This window comes from Nyctibius grandis, chromosome 2 (assembly GCF_013368605.1).
Source record: "Nyctibius grandis isolate bNycGra1 chromosome 2, bNycGra1.pri, whole genome shotgun sequence".
NCBI classification, from domain to species: Eukaryota; Metazoa; Chordata; class Aves; order Nyctibiiformes; family Nyctibiidae; genus Nyctibius; species Nyctibius grandis.
Genome location: NC_090659.1, coordinates 101,997,353 through 102,014,851, shown reverse-complemented (window position 1 = coordinate 102,014,851; position 17,499 = coordinate 101,997,353). Strand labels below are relative to the sequence as shown.

Sequence of the window (17,499 nt, the reverse complement as noted above, 5' to 3'; positions counted from 1 at the left end):
AATAAATGACCGTCACTTTGATTTTTTTTCTCTCCATAGACAGCAATCCCATTAACACACAGCGTGGATTTGCAGTGGCTGGTGGAGTGGAATGCTGTCTTAGTAAACAGCCATTATGATGTGAAAAGTCCTTCCCATGTCTGGATATTTGCACAGTCCGTTAAAGACCCATGGGTTCTCTGCCTCTTCAGTTTTCTTAGACAGGAAAATTTACCAAAACATTGTCCTACAGCTCTAAGCTATGCTTGGCCATATGCTTTCACGAGGCTACAGCTGATAATGCCTCTTGTGGATCCAAAGTAAGTGGCAATCTGCATTTAACTTTCATTTTTATGGTTGTATGATTTTAATATAAGATTTGTTTAGTCTCATGTTTCAGTATCAGTCTCTAAATCCTGCAAGGTGCTACCCAAACATTCAGTTTTGAGTTTCATAATTGCAACTTGACAGGTGGAAAACTCTAGTTTTCTGCCTTCATTGTTTTTTCCCATCTATCATGTCATGTTGAATAGCAGCTGGTGGCTACATAGCATGTTTTATTCCCTTTTAAAATATTGTAAGATACTGTGTAATTAAGACTGGGAAATTATTTTAATAATTTTAATTTATTTTTAAATTCCAGTATTCCTGTTAATGCAAAGAAAACAAGTACAGCAAGCAGTGGAGACAACTATGTTACTCTGTGGAGAAACTATCTTATTCTCTGTTTTGGAGTAGCAAAGCCCAGCATTATGAGCCCGGGACACTTGCGTGCTTCAACACCAGAGATCATGGCTACCACTCCTGATGGAACAGTGAACTACGATAATAAGGTGAGGCATCTTGTTTCAAACAAATTATTCATTTAGGAGAGTTTTAAACCACATCTGCATGCAAAATCATATCCTAATGCAAGTATTTCAGTTAGGGGAATATTTTGATATACAGAAACTGCTTAAGGCACATAATTAACAATTAAAACATCTGTATAATCTGTATTGACATGATGTGTCAATAAATATTGGGCAAAACCCATGGCATTTTCAAAATATTACTTTTTTTTTCACATTCTGGGTGATATATATTCAAAATACAGAAGTTCTGGACATATGTGTTGAAGTTAACTTTAGTTTATCATCCCCTTTCTTTCCTTGTAGAGCACTCCAGTTTGTAAATTTATACATTATAAAGCAATAAGGCAGATTTCTGAATAAACATTGCATGCCTGTCAGACATGAAAGAATATTCTATGAGATACAGTTTCAAGTAGTAGCAACCTGAGAGGAGCAGCAGCTCCACAAATGCAATAACTGGAATATTTTAATGAAACAACAAATTAAGTAAATTACAGTAATCTGAATGAAAGCAAAGAGATTTCCCAGATGTATTTATTTGATAAGCCTTACTGAGATGATTGTGATGTAGCAGACATCCGGTTAGGCTGGTGTATTAATATCACAGAATCACAGAATGTTAGGGATTGGAAGGGACCTCGAAAGATCATCTAGTCCAATCCCCCTGCCGGAGCAGGATTGCCTAGACCATATCACACAGGAACGCGTCCAGGCGGGTTTTGAATGTCTCCAGAGAAGGAGACTCCACAACCTCTCTGGGCAGCCTGTTCCAGTGTTCGGTCACCCTCACCGTAAAGAAGTTTTTCCTCATATTTATGTGGAACCTCCTGTGTTCCAGCTTGCACCCATTGCCCCTTGTCCTGTCAAGGGATGTCACTGAGAAGAGCCTGGCTCCATCCTCATGACACTTGCCCTTTACATATTTATAAACATTAATGAGGTCACCCTTCAGTCTCCTCTTCTCTAAGCTAAAGAGACCCAGCTCCCTCAACCTCTCCTCATAAGGGAGGTGTTCCACTCCCTTAATCATCTTCGTGGCTCTGCGCTGGACTCTCTCTAGCAGTTCCCTGTCCTTCTTGAACTGAGGTGCCCAGAAATGGACACAATATTCCAGATGCGGCCTCACCAGGGCAGAGTAGAGGGGGAGGAGAACCTCTCTTGACCTGCTAACCACACCCCTTCTAATACACCCCAGGATGCCATTGGCCTTCTTGGCCACAAGGGCACACTGCTGGCTCATGGTCATCCTGCTGTCCACTAGGACCCCCAGGTCCCTTTCCCCTACGCTGCTCTCCAACAGGTCTGCCCCCAACTTGTATGGTACATGGGGTTGTTCTTGCCCATATGCAGGACTCTACACTTGCCCTTGTTATATTTCATTAAATTTCTCCCCGCCCAACTCTCCAGCCTGTCCAGGTCTCTCTAAATGGCTGCGCAGCCTTCCGTTGTGTCAGCCACTCCTCCCAGTTTTGTGTCATCAGCGAACTTGCTGACAGTGCACTCTATTCCCTCATCCAAGTCATTAATGAATATATTGAATAGTACTGGTCCCAGTACCGACCCTTGAGGGACACCGCTAGACACAGACCTCCAACTGGACTCAGTCCCATTGACCACCACTCTCTGGCTTCTTTCCTTCAGCCAGTTCACAATCCACCTCACTACCCAATCATCCAGACCACACTTCCTCAGGTTAGCTGCGAGGATGCTGTGGGAGACCGTGTCAAACGCTTTACTGAAATCAAGATAGACCACATCCACAGCTTTACCATCATCTATCCACCGGGTTATGTCCTCATAAAAGGCTATCAAGTTGGTTAAGCATGACTTCCCCTTGGTGAAGCCATGCTGAGTGCCCCTAATGATCCCCCTATCCTTGATGTGCCTAGAGACAGCACCAAGAACAAGTTGTTCCATCACCTTTCCGGGGATGGAGGTGAGGCTGACCGGTCTATAGTTACCCGGGTCCTCCTTCTTGCCCTTTTTGAAGACTGGAGTGACATTCGCTTTCCTCCAGTCAGGCACCTCTCCCGTTGCCCACGACTTAGTAAAGATGATGGAGAGTGGCCTAGCAATGACTTCCGCCAGCTCCCTCAGCACCCGCGGGTGCATCCCATCAGGGCCCATGGATTTATGGACGTCCAGGTTGCTTAATTGGTCCCTGACCCAGCCCTCATCAACCAAGACAGATTCCTCCTCTGTCCTGACTTCTTCTGGGGCCGCAGGGGTCCGGGGCTCCTCAGGACAGCCTCCAGCAGTATAGAGGGAGGCAAAGAAGGCATTCAGTAACTCTGCCTTCTTTTTATCCTCTGTCTCCAGGGCCCCCACCTCATTCATCAGTGGGCCTACATTGCCTCTACTGTTGGTTTTACCTGCAATGTATTTGAAGAAGCCCTTTCTGTTGTCCTTGACCTCTCTTGCAAGGTTTAATTCCAAGGAGGCCTTAGCTTTCCTAGTTGCCTCCCTACATCCTCTGACAACAGACTTATATTCCTCCCAAGTGGCCAGCCCCTCCTTCCACGATCTGTACACCCTCTTCTTCCACTTGAGTTTGCCCAGCAGTTCCCTGTTTAACCATGCAGGTCTCCTGGTACCCTTCCTTGACTTCCTACCTGCTGGGATGCTCTGATCTTGAGCTCGGAAGAAGCAGTCCTTGAATGCTAACCAACTATCTTGGGCCCCCTTACCTTCTAGTACCCTGTCCCATGGGATTTCCCCTAGCAATTGCTTGAAAAGGCCAAAGTTGGCCCTCCTGAAGTCCAGGGTTGTGATTCTGCTAGCTATTCTGTTCCTGCCACATGAGATCCTGAACTCTACCATCTCATGGTCGCTACAACCAAGGCTGCCCTCAACCTTCACCTCTTCAACCAGACCCTCCTTGTTAGTGAGGATCAGATCCAGCAGCGCTCCTCTCCTAGTTGGCTCATCCACCATTTGCATCAGAAAGTTATCATCAACACACTGGAGGAACCTCCTGGACTGGGGATGGCTGGCTGAGTAGGCCTCCCAGCAAATATCAGGGTAGTTGAAATCCCCCACAACAACCAGGCCCTGTAATTGCGAGACTGCTCTCAGCTGCCTGTAGAAGGCCTCATCACCCTCCTCATCCTGATCCGGTGGCCTGTAATAGACACCCACAACAGTATCACCCCTGCCAGCCTGCCCCTTAAATCGCACCCACAAACTCTCAACTCGCTCCTGATCCGCCTCTGGACAGAACTCAATACATTCTAGCTGCTCACTCACATAAAGAGCAACTCCACCACCTCTCCTTAGTGGCCTGTCTTTCCTGAACAGGACATAGCCATCCATGACCACATTCCAGTCATGTGAGGCGTCCCACCAAGTCTCTGTGATTGCCACTAAATCATAGCCCCTCGACCGAACTCGGATTTCTAACTCCTCCTGCTTATTCCCCATGCTGCATGCATTGGTGTACAGGCATTTCAGGGAGTGAGCTGGGCACACCGATTTCACCCCAGGGGGATGGGAGGCCTCCTGGTCTACCTCAACACTAGAGCGTTGCCCCAGTGGTGCAAGCCCAGCTACTACCCCATCCCCCTTCGAATCTAGTTTAAAGCTCTCCGAATGAGCCCTGCTAATTCCTGTCCCAGAACCCTTTTGCCCCTACGACATAAACCTTTCCCATGTATATATATCCATAATAGTAAAATCATTTCAGCATGTTTTTTAAGTACATATTGATTCTTGGACAATGTTTTTTTGTAAAAAAAAAATTGTATTTACTTAATATTGATAATCCTGACAATTAAATGTCAATGATTTCTTAATATATTTTAGGCTATTGGAACTCCATCTGTTGGAGTCTTACTAAAGCAGCTAGTGCCTTTGATGAGACTTGAAAGCATAGAAATAACAGAATCACTTGTATTAGGATTTGGAAGAACAAATTCCCTGGTTTTCAGGTACTTCCCATCCTATCATATTCTGAATTATTTGCCTGTAATTCAAATGCATTACTTTTGTTGTAATTTAAATAATATACTCAAATTTTTACTTGCACTTAAGACATCACTGTTTATGTATTGATTAAAATATTGATGCATTTCAGAGGAGACTAGATTTTGTTTACAATTATTTTTTTAATTTAGGGAATTAGTAGAAGAACTTCACCCATTAATGAAAGAAGCCCTAGAAAGAAGACCAGAGGTTAGTTGAGGAAATTAAATGTACTAGTTTGTTTAAAATGCAAAATGAACTTAAAAGTAGTAATTTTGTGTCCTTGAAAAACAAAGAAATTCTTTTGTACTAAGTAACAATTTAAACTCTATGTGCAACAAGAATTTTATTAGTTGTGTATAAGAACTTAACTTAAAATAATTCCTTTAAAACTTAGTTTAATTTAAATTCAATCATCAGTGATACAAAATGTGCAATATAGAAATCTGTTCTGAGGAAAAATATGGAAAAAATAGATGGAAGAAATATATTCTGAGGAAAAATATATGGAAGTACTCATAGGGAACTCAGATATATTGGAAATCCACTTTCAATATCTGGAAAAAATACCTTGTAACACAGCTGGGCTACACACACATTTCGTGGCAGTGTTCAGATGTGCTTTTTATTTGCAGGATAGGCAGGGTCATCTATTTTAATTTCAACTGACTCTGTTTATTCTAAGTACAGCAGGTTAACTGGCAAATTCATCATTGGTTTCACCTTCATTATAGTACTGTCCTTTGTTATAATAGAAAGTAGTGCTAGAAGGGATACCAACAAATCATCCAGTCTGTCCAAGGGAGGATGAACTAGTCTTGTGCCATTCCTGACAGATGTTGTCTAAACTGTTCTTAAAAACTAAGCAGTTTAGTCACAGGATCTGTCTATGCAACTAAATGGGAGAGCCATGGGGAGAGCTTCAATACTGGACTCGAGTTGCCATTCTGCTCAATTTTCCCTCCCTGGCTCAGTTTTGGACCATTCCAGCTGGCTCCAAGACAGAAATCTGAAACGGCTCTAGAGGTAACTCACTCCCAGGAACAAGCCTCAGAAGGCACCAAGCCACCAGACACAGTCCTCGAAACTATCCTAGCTGCTTTTGCTCCGCTAGACTCACCTCATCCCCTGTGTGTAGCAGCCTACAGGCCAGGTTACAAAACCACTGCTCTGGCTGCAGCACAGCCCTCAGGTTAGAGTCTTGGGCCAGAGAAGCATTGGCCAAGTCCTGCTTGGCAACATGGACATAGCCAGCCTTCTTGAAGTCTTCTGGAGCAGTTCGAATATGAGGCAGCCTATGCCACTTTACTTTAGGGCCACAAACAGTCCCTGTCTCTGTTTACAAGTGTAGACACAGCCATTATGTCCATGCAGCTCTGCTGAGAAGTCTGCACGGCTACGTACAGAAAGCGATGTCACTGCATTAATACTGTCCTCTGCCCAGGCTTGTTTAGCTGGTTCTCAAGCAATTTCAAACTGTGTGTTCACTGCTCTGTCCTCTGCAGCAGTTTCAATAAGGTGTCCTCATGGTGACCTGGTGTACTGTCCCCATCTGCCAAGTCATAGTCTTTGGTGCAGAAGTCACGCAGAGAATTGTAGTCAGGAAGAAGTTAAATCATTACTAGGTGGACAGAGGCTCTCTGCTATGCCCAATATGGAAAAAACCAAAAATTAATTCACTCAGCGGGCGCTTCATTCATGTTAAGTTTTATGTGGACAATTCTTAATAATTCTGTGTCTGGCAAACATCCACTGCCATTTTCACTCTCTGTTGCTTCACATCTCAATTCACTTGTGTGCCTCCCATCCCTACGAAGTCATTGATTTGAAGGTCACTTGTTTTGATACTGGGCAGAAGTGGATACACATTAGTGTGGCCACTTGCCTCTGCATTTCTGCCTGTGCACCACTGAAGACAACTTAGACTTGAAAGGCCTTTTCTGGAGACATACATATCCAGTTTACCCTTAAGAAAGGAATCATGAGAATGCAGAGGTTTACAGTATGCTGTAAGAGCAAATTTAGCACATGGAAATGTCAGTAGAGGAATATGAGAACAGACTGTAATGTTAATTCCTATATTGCTCCTGATATGAAGAACTGGGCCACCTTCCTGCCACCAGTAAACCCAGGAGTGACTCTATGGGTCTTGTAGCTGTAGAGAACATGACAGGCCTCCATGTCAGCAGGCAGGTATCCAACACATCAGAAATTAAGTCCTTGAACTGACATATGCTATGACTAGAAAGAAAATTACCAGCATAGCCAAGAACTGCGGGGGTAGACCAAAATGGACATTACACAAGATCTGCCATGTGGGCATTGGCACAGAGCTTGCCAGATCGCCTCTGACACTGTTGCAGGAGGCAGCTGTGCCTGTTAAATACTGTTACAATAAAACTGCTTTTTTATCTACATGTGCTTCCTGGAAGCTTTAAGGTGTAAAGAGAGAAAAACAGGGCTCTGAACAGGACAAATCAAATGTCATAATGATTTGAATAAAACCTTAGGCTAGGATGCAGCAGACTGCCAGTCTCTGAGCTCTTCTTGTTCTGGCAGCAAAGTTCAGTACCAGCTTTTTGACCTTCTCGTATTTTTTGCTTAGTGGAGATGCAGAATAGAAAGGAACAAGTCAATTTAGCCCTTGTGCAAAGAACAGGCCTTGTTGCATTCACATCTTTCAAGGCAAGACAGAAGACAGAAAGGACAGATTTCTACATGATAATGAGATACAATGAACCAGTTAACAACAGTGCAGTCCTGTTCTACGGGAGGAGTATGTTAACTGTGTGTTGCAACCATTGCAGTCAACACATCCAAGAGTGTACTAGAGTGGTGTATGCTAGGAGCTAACTTGAATATGGGTGATCATGTAACTGCAGCATGGCCAAGTTCAAGAATGGCTAATCACTAAAATATTTTCCTGGTGTTTGGATATCTGTTCTGCACTTTACAATGGTTCCAGCGCGCAAACTAGGTGGTGTAAAGCTAACATGAATATCCCTGCTATCTGAAGATAGCATATTTATGTCACAGGAACCTTGAATATTAATTAATTTTTCATCCAGTATTTCATTATTTCATTTCCACATTTTCAATGAGGACTAAGGTAGCTGTTTACAGTTTGTTCAAGAATAGTTGCAAAGACAAAATCTGATCGTATTTAGTTTTTTGTTGAGGTATAAGCACACAGTTGTTATGAAATACCCAGAAGTAGTCAAGTTCCATCGCGAAGAAAACGCTTGAACTGGAATTCTTAAATCTTGCTACTGTGCTGACATTTCTGAAGTTACTAGTTTTAACGTATGCACTTATGCATGTAAAAAATGGTTGTTTTTTTAAATTCCAAGAACAAGAAACGTCGAGAACGCCGAGATCTACTAAGACTACAGTTACTGCGAATTTTTGAACTACTTGCTGATGCTGGTGTTATAAGTGACAGGTAGGACTATGACTTGTCATAAATATTGACCTTTAAGTGAAATAATTTTCAGTGTTTACAACACTGAGTTTATGTCAGTATGTTCTTCAAAGAATTGTTTAATCTTATCAGGTATGGAGAGATTTTTCTGCATTTTTTCAGAAAGCTGTAGTATAAATACACTGTTACTCTGTATTAATGTGCAATTTTCCTTTGTGCTAGTACAAATGGAGCCTTAGAAAGAGATACGTTAGCCCTTGGAGCCTTGTTCTTAGAGTATGTTGATCTGACTCGCATGCTTCTGGAGGCCGAAAACGATAAAGAAGTCGAAATCCTTAAGGATATGAGAGCACATTTCAGTGCAATGATTGCCAACTTGATTCAGTGTGTTCCAGGTATGGTGCTAAATTGTCTCGACATATTATGAAATTGCATTTAATGTATGTATTGGAAAAGTAATTTTTTATTTCTTTTTTTTCTGTTTGTTACTGTTTGTGAATTATCATATAGTGAATGGAAACGGGAATGTGGATAAAAGAGTTCAAAAGTCTATTGAGAGTCAAATAAAAAAAAAGAGTAAAGGTTTTTGAAGCTTGTAGTATTCATACATAAGAATAATCTGTTTAAAAGTCCAGCAAAGAAATTATCTGTGACCTCCAGGGGCTCCAGGTTTCTTTGATGTAAGGTCTTATTGCCAGACTTTTCATAAACTCAGAAAGGCCTTGAAAAATATAGGTAGGTGCAGAAAATGTACATTATTAAGTGCAGTGAAAAACTTCTCCAAGTTGTTGAGACTGTGTCCCATGTTACCTGACTGCAGTTGTATAGCAAAGATTTCTCCAATTTATTTCACGCTTTTTATACATTGCAAGATCACTTCAGAAATGTAGTATAATTCCATTAGCAAATACAAAAAAAGTCTGCTCTAAAGGCCTGCATGTAATACTGGAAGATAAGGTCTGGAGCTTCCTCAGTCTATGTAAATCTGCTATCTCCAGATCATTCATGACAGGACATCACAGCATTGGTAGCAACAAATACAAAGGAATTCAAAACAGTACAATAAGGGAATAAATAATGAACAAATGCTTTCATGTAGGTTCCCAGTGTGCAAATTTTGTCAAAGTCATATAGTTGCTTTCAGCTGTAAGATACGTAACAAGTATATAATAGTTGAACAAGATAAGGAAAAAATTACAACCTTGCTATTCTCATTTAAGCCAGTAAAAAAATTCCCTTTGAACTCAGTTGTGTCAAGTTCTTAGCTGCTGTTAACAAACAAAATACTGAATTTCTTTCCTTTATTCCTTTTCTGAATGATGCTCATTAACAATACAGAATTTTTCTAGTAGTTACTTTGCCATGAGTATTTGCCAAGGCCTTCCTCTTTGCATTTATTCTCAAATTCTACAAGGCACGTGACAAAGGACTGCATGTTGTATGAATTTTACACCATCAAACATCCATGTTGTATGTTTTGAGAGAATGCAATAAATGATGCATTTCAATAATTCAGTATGTAACTCTATAAAGAAAGAGATGTATTTTCTGCTAACAAGACAGCTTTAAAATGTATCAATAACTAAGGAAGCCATAACATTTAACTCCTAGCAAACAAATGTTTATTGTGTCAACATCTATCATCTTCAGCCACTGTTCATATTGATTTGCATTAGTATTGTCTAGTTAGACTTTGTTGGCTTCCAGCACAGTTTCTAGATGAAAAATAATTCACCAGTAGCGGTTTGCCAGTCTCTTTAATAAATGTAGTACTACCTCTGCCATCATGTTTTGCTTTGGGGAATCAAAACTATTGTTTAAAATATTTCTCTTTTTTTTCTCCACGTGGTTAGGAATTTTCAGATATTTTTCATTTGCTCAGGTAATTTAGCTGTTCAAAAATATACCACATCTTTGTCATAAACAAACAGGCACCAAGTTTATTTTCTTTCTTGTCCCAACCTTTTACTGTATTAGAATAAGACATACGTATTGTTTGGGCTTACATGTAAAGGATTGGAAAAAGCAAGTAAATATTTACCCTTAAAGGAATGCAAGAGGCAGTGAAAAGCCTGATTCTATAATTAGTTTCTTGCATGCTGTTTCTAAAGTCAGATGTACATGTTTGTATAAATACACATTAATTCAGAAGTGAAGGTTCTTAGAAATAAGATGCATCTTATTCACTACATTAGATTTCTAAAAGGAGCTTAGATACTTTGGATTAAGTGTATACTGAACATTTAAGAAAAACTCCCTGTTTGTAGAAATTCAAAATTCATGCCACATGAATGTGTATTTAACATTAACAAATCACAACTATTTCTATTTCTGTTCACTTAGTTCACCACAGGAGATTTCTTTTCCCTCAGCAAAGCTTGAGGCATCATCTGTTCATCTTATTCAGCCAGTGGGCAGGACCTTTCAGTATTATGTTCACACCACTGGACCGTTACAGTGATAGAAATCATCAGATTACAAGATACCAGTATTGTGCATTAAAGGTATTAAAGTTTCACTGTCAAAATCAGTAATAGCAATTTTCCAGTCAAAATACAAGTAATTGTGGGGTTTATTTCTTTTATTTCACAGAAATTTGAACTGGCATACTTGATGCAAGCTTGTATACTTTTCAAGGCTAATTATTTTGAAAACCAGAATGCATTTTAAATTTTTATTTAGCTGTTCATTAACAGGTTATCAGATTCAGTGAGAGGATATTAGGCTCTGAAACTAAATATAGTACCAATTCAATATCACATGCACATCTCAGGACTGACTCCCACACTTGCCTGGAGACATGCTCAGTAATAATAAAATACTTTTACAGTAAAACCAGTTGCAACTGCTCCACATAAATAAGATGGGAAAATAATAGCTTATGTACTTATATAAGCTGCATCACTTGATGTAAAACATTTTTAATTCTTGCAGAAAGAGAGTATTGAAACATCTGTGTATTTTAATTGTTTTATAGCTCAGTTTGTAGAAACTGGGTAAAATGATGAAATGTGTCTTGAAGAATGGGGAAACTGGGCTATAGTATTCCTTCCAAAATGCTTAAACTGAGCATTGTCTTGAATCCAGTGACATCTATAGCAACATAATTATTGAATTCTAACAAAACCAGCTGTTACCATTTTCACCATAATTCCCTCAAAAATAAGAACAAGTGGCATTCCTGTTAGCCTGGAGTTGGGCTCAAATCATTCTGACAGGTTCATTCATGTTATTTCTTTGTGTAACTAAAGGTTGTTGTGGTTTTAGGCCATGTCAGCTGTGCTGTGCTGTGGACCTGTATTTGATAATGTTGGTCTTTCGCCTGACGGATATCTTTACAAATGGCTTGATAACATTCTGGCTTGTCAAGATTTACGTGTAAGTACCCACCAAAATGCAACACTGATGAATAATTTTAATCTCTGTACTGGGTGAGTAAAGAGTTTGTGATTGTGAGAACTATGACTGTATATGTTCTATTTTGAGCAGGAAACAACAGCTTTATGCAAGGTTCTAATACAAAAGTGTAATTAATTTAAAAGCATTTACAGAGTAGAAGAATTATTATTTCTGAAAATATAATGTAATGTGTATAAGCAAAAAAAAATGCCTTACGGCTCAGTGTTGCTTGCAACAGAAATTTAGGCTTTTCATTTGCTGATAAAGAAAGGTTAGAAATGGCATGAGCTGAAAAATATTTGTATTTCTATTTGGAGTACTTCCACCCACTTACTTCAAGTTTCGGTGGATAAGAACGTAAAATCTCTTCCTGCTTGGTAACATAGATGCTGGTGAAAGAAATCTGAGTGAAAGTGAGTGGGTAGATCTTCCAAAAAAGTCAAGAGGATAAATTATTCAGAAGAGGAAAGAAAGAATTTTTTTCCTGTTAAAGAACATGTAATAGATTATTGTTGCAATTTTCTCTTCCATTTCTGTGAAGATGGCTTTTGACTTTGTAACTACCCAGTCATATTTCTGTATTTATAGCTGATTGGACTATCTCTTTGATTAAGGAGGAGTAAATTGATGATTTACATCAAGCATAGAGAAAGAACTATGATCTTTCCCTTTGTGGTATCTTGCACTTGCTGTTGTGGTATCTTGACCTTCTACTGTCCATGGAAGTCTCATACTAGGTGAGGTGACTTGGATTGCTTAAAAAATGCAGACAGCAAAGCCTAAAGTCTTGTGGAGCAGCTAGAGGATACATACTGTAGAAACGGTACTTGATTATGAAAAATAGGTTGGACAAATTAGAAGAAAGAAGGCCAGCTAAAGAGAAAATCTTTTGGAAATCAGATAAGATTGTGGAATGTTGGTAGGGATGGAACTATAAAGATATGTGTAAGTGATATGTATCATTGAAATTCTTCTGGATGTGGGAAGGAAACACAGAACAAGAGAAAGTAAAAGATATCCTTTTCCTCCTGACATTTTCATTATCATCAGCAAATATTTTATCACCATGTCTAGTTGATCATTGGTATATACCACTCATTAAGTAACTAGGGGCAAAAATTACCTCTTTTTTAACTTTTCCACTTGAAAAACAAAATTTGGATATGATATGTGAAATTTGTTTCCCGTAAACTAATCACTATAATTCATGATTAATCACTGTAATGAAGGACTGTAACTAAAGTGCATTGCCTATACAGCTAGTTCAGATTTAGATGAGAAGGATCCTACCCAGTCCATTAACTTTAAATATCTTTTGCAGTATTTACAAGTGGTTGACCGCACTTGGTGACACAATATTAAGAGGCATTAGTGTTTGGTGTTGCAGTTTTATCCTCTGCTGAAGGATCACAAAGGGATAGTCCAAGCTTTAGTTGTAGTGTGTTGCTAGCAGTGGTGGTACAAGGATTAAGTGATACAAGGTCTGTAGGGAGAGTCGTTAGATTGCTTGATGTAGTTGGATTAAACATACAAGTTTTCATACCCCCAGGCTTGCAAATGATATTTTTCTTTGTCTGTCTTGCTTCTGTGTTAGTCAAAAGAAGGATAAACATGAAAGTGTGTCACTTTATGAAACTCACATGAAGTAGAAAATAAACATTTAACAAATCAGTTAACCCATACACATGGAAGTTGCCCAAGAACACCCATCAAGTGTCTTAGATTTTCCAAAGATTATGCTTTTTTCATGCTTAATTTTGGAAACTTCCTTTGAAAATTTATTTCATTTATGTAGTCTTTGTACGTACAATTTTCTTTCAAGTGAGCAGTATTGAAAATTGAGTCACATTTCAACTGTGCTATCCCTAACATAAATTAATGATAAATTTTCTGATTTCTTTTTACTTATTTTGAATACTGCCTTTTCCCCTTGTTTTGCCTATATCACTCTAAGAACTGTAGAGAATGAACATATCTGATCTCACCAATCATGTTTTGACATGTATTTATATTCTCAGGTTCATCAGCTTGGCTGTGAAGTTGTAGTCCTGTTGCTAGAACTGAATCCTGATCAAATCAATCTCTTCAACTGGGCTATAGATCGGTGTTATACTGGATCATATCAGCTTGCCTCTGGATGTTTCAAAGCCATTGCAACCGTGTGTGGAAGCAGGTATTAATTAATCTATTAATCTACACTTTCAAATGTAAAGAGAAATGGAGGTTCAGCTTGTATTGTAAAGAGTCGTTAGTCACAGTCTTACGTTATATCTTGTCAAACAACTCTTGAGGACTGTATCGCTTTATTTCCATGATTCTGAAAACAGAGTGATGTACTTGGTAGAAGATGCTATCATTTGATTTGGTTACCTGTTCCTTTTCTGTAGACTAGTATCATTGCTGCTAGTTCTAAGCAGGCACAAGCTACATGAAGACACAAGTACAAATACTTCTTTTGTGTCAGGCCTTCAGAAAATTTTTATTTTATTTTTTTTCTGTATCTTTTCAAGACAAAAGTTGTAAAGAAATTTAATGACAGTCTTAAAAAAAAAAGAAAATAAATTGCATCCAATTAAAATCTGAAAATTTTAGTCTTGACAAAAAATAGTTTGGCAAGATACGTGATCAGCATAGTTCAATAGAGAAATACTTGGGAATAGCAAATCAAACCAAGTCAAGTATTTTAGAATTTATCTGTAAAAACATTTTGTTCTTACAGGAACAACTAGACTATAGACTGCATTATACTAAGATTTTAAAAATATGAACAAAACTTCATGTTTGCAAACAGATACACTGCAGCTCCTCTACTGTTTGTAGAGGATACACTGCAGCTATTATTTGGAATTACTAAGAATGTTCCATGCCACACATGTATTTGCCATATTTTTAACACTAAAATATTCAAATAGGCATTCTGTAGCCATCCAGGAGCACAGTAGCCCACATCTAGGATGAGAAAATGATGGTTCACAATTGAATCAGGTGCATTTACAAATCATCATGAAAAAGTGGAAACTTATTTAGTGAAAATCCAAATACTGTGACATGGGAATTGCTTTTCTAGCAATAGTCTCATTAGGTTGACACTTTAATATGTTTACCCTTACAATTAATGTTGACTTCATAGACAGTGGACTTTTTGAAGCAGTTCCTTGTGTTTACTCTTTGAAAACAATTTTGATAGAACTGTCTAACATCTAGGAACGTTCATGTCAGAGAGAGTGCCTTTTCTCCAAAGGGACTGTTATAATTGTAGCTTGGCTTAAGAAGTAGCACTTTATCCCTGGAAATTTTTGTGCTACCCATCTTCTCTCATGGGTGTTGGCCTGTTCTATAAGCAGTTTAAGTTATAAATTAAAATGAATTGACAGTTATAGACACAGATATTGCATTTCTCACTGTGGGTAAGTCAGTGCATTCCTAAGCATTAGTCTAAGGTAATTATAAATAATCCCTTCTTTCTTCCCATTCACCAGATGGCCCTTTGATCAAACAGCATGTGTTCATAAAAGCTCCCTTTCCCATATTCTGGTAGTAGAACAAAGAAAAGAAAGATGACATTCTCTTTAGACTGTATTAGAGAGTAAATCAGAGTGAATATAATCTGCATTCCTCACCAACATTCACAAATATGTTCTGTTTATTCCTCTAGGAACTATCCTTTTGATATAGTGACGCTTTTAAACTTGGTACTGTTCAAGGCATCTGACACCAACAGAGAGATTTATGAAATTTCCATGCAACTTATGCAGGCATGTATCAGCTACTTTTTTTTAAAACAACGAAATGCTTGTGTCCTCCTATCTTTGGGGTTTTTTTGTGAACTTCTGATAAAGTACTGTTTATTTGCTTTTTTAGTTTTGTTTTGAAAATAAACAATTAGTTTTGTCTTGGTTATAAATACTTATGGAAATATTTATATGAAAATTAATGGGAAAATATTAGTTATGTTGTCTTTCAAATTTGGAGTATACTCCAAAGCATGTAGATCATTCCCTGATATCTAAACTTCAAATGCTGACATTTCCTGAATTAATGAATTTTTATTGTCTCATTACATTGTTTTTTTCTCTTTCATAGATCCTTGAATCAAAGCTTTTTGTTTATTCAAAAAAGGTAGCTGAGCAAAGACCGGGCAGTATCTTGTATGGTACACATGGTCCATTGCCACCTCTTTACAGTGTCTCACTTGCCTTTCTTTCATATGAACTAGCAAGGATGTATCCTGAACTTACCCTTCCACTTTTTTCAGGTACCTGTATCTATTTAACTTATTATCTACTTTACATTTTTGTACAAATGGTAGAGTGCTAAGACATTTCCACCTGTGAACAGAATTCCGTTTATAAATTTAGCTTGACCTGGTTTTATTCTTGTTCAGGTCAAATCAGGTTTAGGAATGCAATATATATTTCCTAGAGGTACTTAAACAAAGTATAGAATAGCTATTTAAAAACCTTGGTTGGGGTTTCTGTGCCACTTGTGTCATCTTAGGGTAACTTTGAAATTAGAATGACCCTGGATAAGTTAAAGTGACATTGGCAAAATCTCCTATAATGGGTTCTCATGTTAAGCTAGTGATTCTTTTTACATTTGTATACATTATACTTGTGAGGATAGAATTCTTCATTTTATATAAACATGCCTCTAACTTTGAAAAGATTGATTGCATGTGTCCAGTTTTACCAATGACTCAAATCACTCTAAATGAGTGATCTCTGTCTTCTGTTATTTGCCCCTATGCAAGTCATTAGTATGATTTTAATTTTATCAGAAATACATTTTGTCAGGGTTACTGAGAAAAATGTTAAAGAATCAGACCTGTAGGAGTACCATTCAGAATGTGCCCACTCTGAGACCATTCCTGGGAACAATTACATTTCGAGACCTATCTGTCTGTTTTAATCCATCTTCATGTGTTGCTTTAGTTTTTAAATAACAGAATGCAATGTCTGTAATCATGGGAATTCTTACTGGCTCATAAAAACCCTTTCTGTTGTTTTTACTCAGTCTGTAGGGGCTGGAGAAAGGGTAAAGGAACAATACATCATCCATTTCTTAGTGCCCAAGATACCATGAGTTATTTATAACTGGTGTAGGGAAATTCTGATGGCTCATTTATCTTAAAAAAAGCAAATTATGTTCATTATTACTGTTACCGTCTATTCATATTGCTGTAGTGACTATGTCATTTAAAAGAACTCAGATACACAGTCCAAATCAGAGCCCCTTTCTATATATCTAAAATCATAAGGAGAGAGAACAGTGTATGTCTTGAAGATTTTTTAAAAACAGGCAATGAGGAAAGAAAGGAAAAGCTAACTGTGCTGATTTTACAGAAGAATTCTGGTGAAGAGAGCTAATGTGGTTCACCTTGGCAGGAAGCCTGTCACTGTATTTCTTATCCCAGATTTTCCAAATCCCTTTCCCTTACAGTGCCAGTTCTTTTTTTATAAACTATATAAAGTGCTGTATACAGGACTCCTGGACTGGCAGCCGACTATGAATTTTATAGGCCTCCCTACAGGAAATAAGGCTCCTAATATATGCAAGGTGTTTTTGTAAACTCCGTTTAATACGTGCTTTAAGATTTAAACTGTAGCTTAGAAATGTGGACTCTGATGGGGCACTTGTAATTCTGCAGAACACTTTTGTATGTTTATTGTAATTCTCCAAAAGCTCTTGAAATTCTAGAATAACAGCCAGTAACTGAATTATCCTTTCTCCTCTTTACTGACATCCGTTTCACATAATACATAACACAGTAACAAGGAGTGACTTTCTGTTTCTAAGCCCAGACTATGTTAGTTGTTTTAAACAGAAGACCTGACCAATTGCTTGCTATTATTGACCATTAAATTAACATTTCTCTTCAGGAAGCTC

At 38.3% G+C, this 17,499-nt stretch overlaps 1 protein-coding gene across 7 annotated transcripts in view; it reads left to right on the top strand.

Moving 5' to 3' along the window:
- Positions 1-17,499, top strand: part of FRY (FRY microtubule binding protein) — a 241,653-nt gene that overhangs the window by 151,856 nt on the left and 72,298 nt on the right. For 6 of the 7 annotated variants that reach the window (XM_068417918.1, XM_068417910.1, XM_068417889.1 and 3 more), the window contains 11 exons: positions 40-299; positions 623-812; positions 4,635-4,759; positions 4,946-5,003; positions 8,144-8,235; positions 8,437-8,609; positions 10,558-10,718; positions 11,482-11,592; positions 13,632-13,786; positions 15,269-15,368; positions 15,697-15,868. In XM_068417918.1, coding sequence (XP_068274019.1) covers positions 40-299; positions 623-812; positions 4,635-4,759; positions 4,946-5,003; positions 8,144-8,235; positions 8,437-8,609; positions 10,558-10,718; positions 11,482-11,592; positions 13,632-13,786; positions 15,269-15,368; positions 15,697-15,868 — 1,597 coding nt within the window. The remainder of the gene's footprint in view (positions 1-39; positions 300-622; positions 813-4,634; positions 4,760-4,945; positions 5,004-8,143; positions 8,236-8,436; positions 8,610-10,557; positions 10,719-11,481; positions 11,593-13,631; positions 13,787-15,268; positions 15,369-15,696; positions 15,869-17,499) is intronic. The other variant, XM_068417929.1, reaches the window with a different exon arrangement.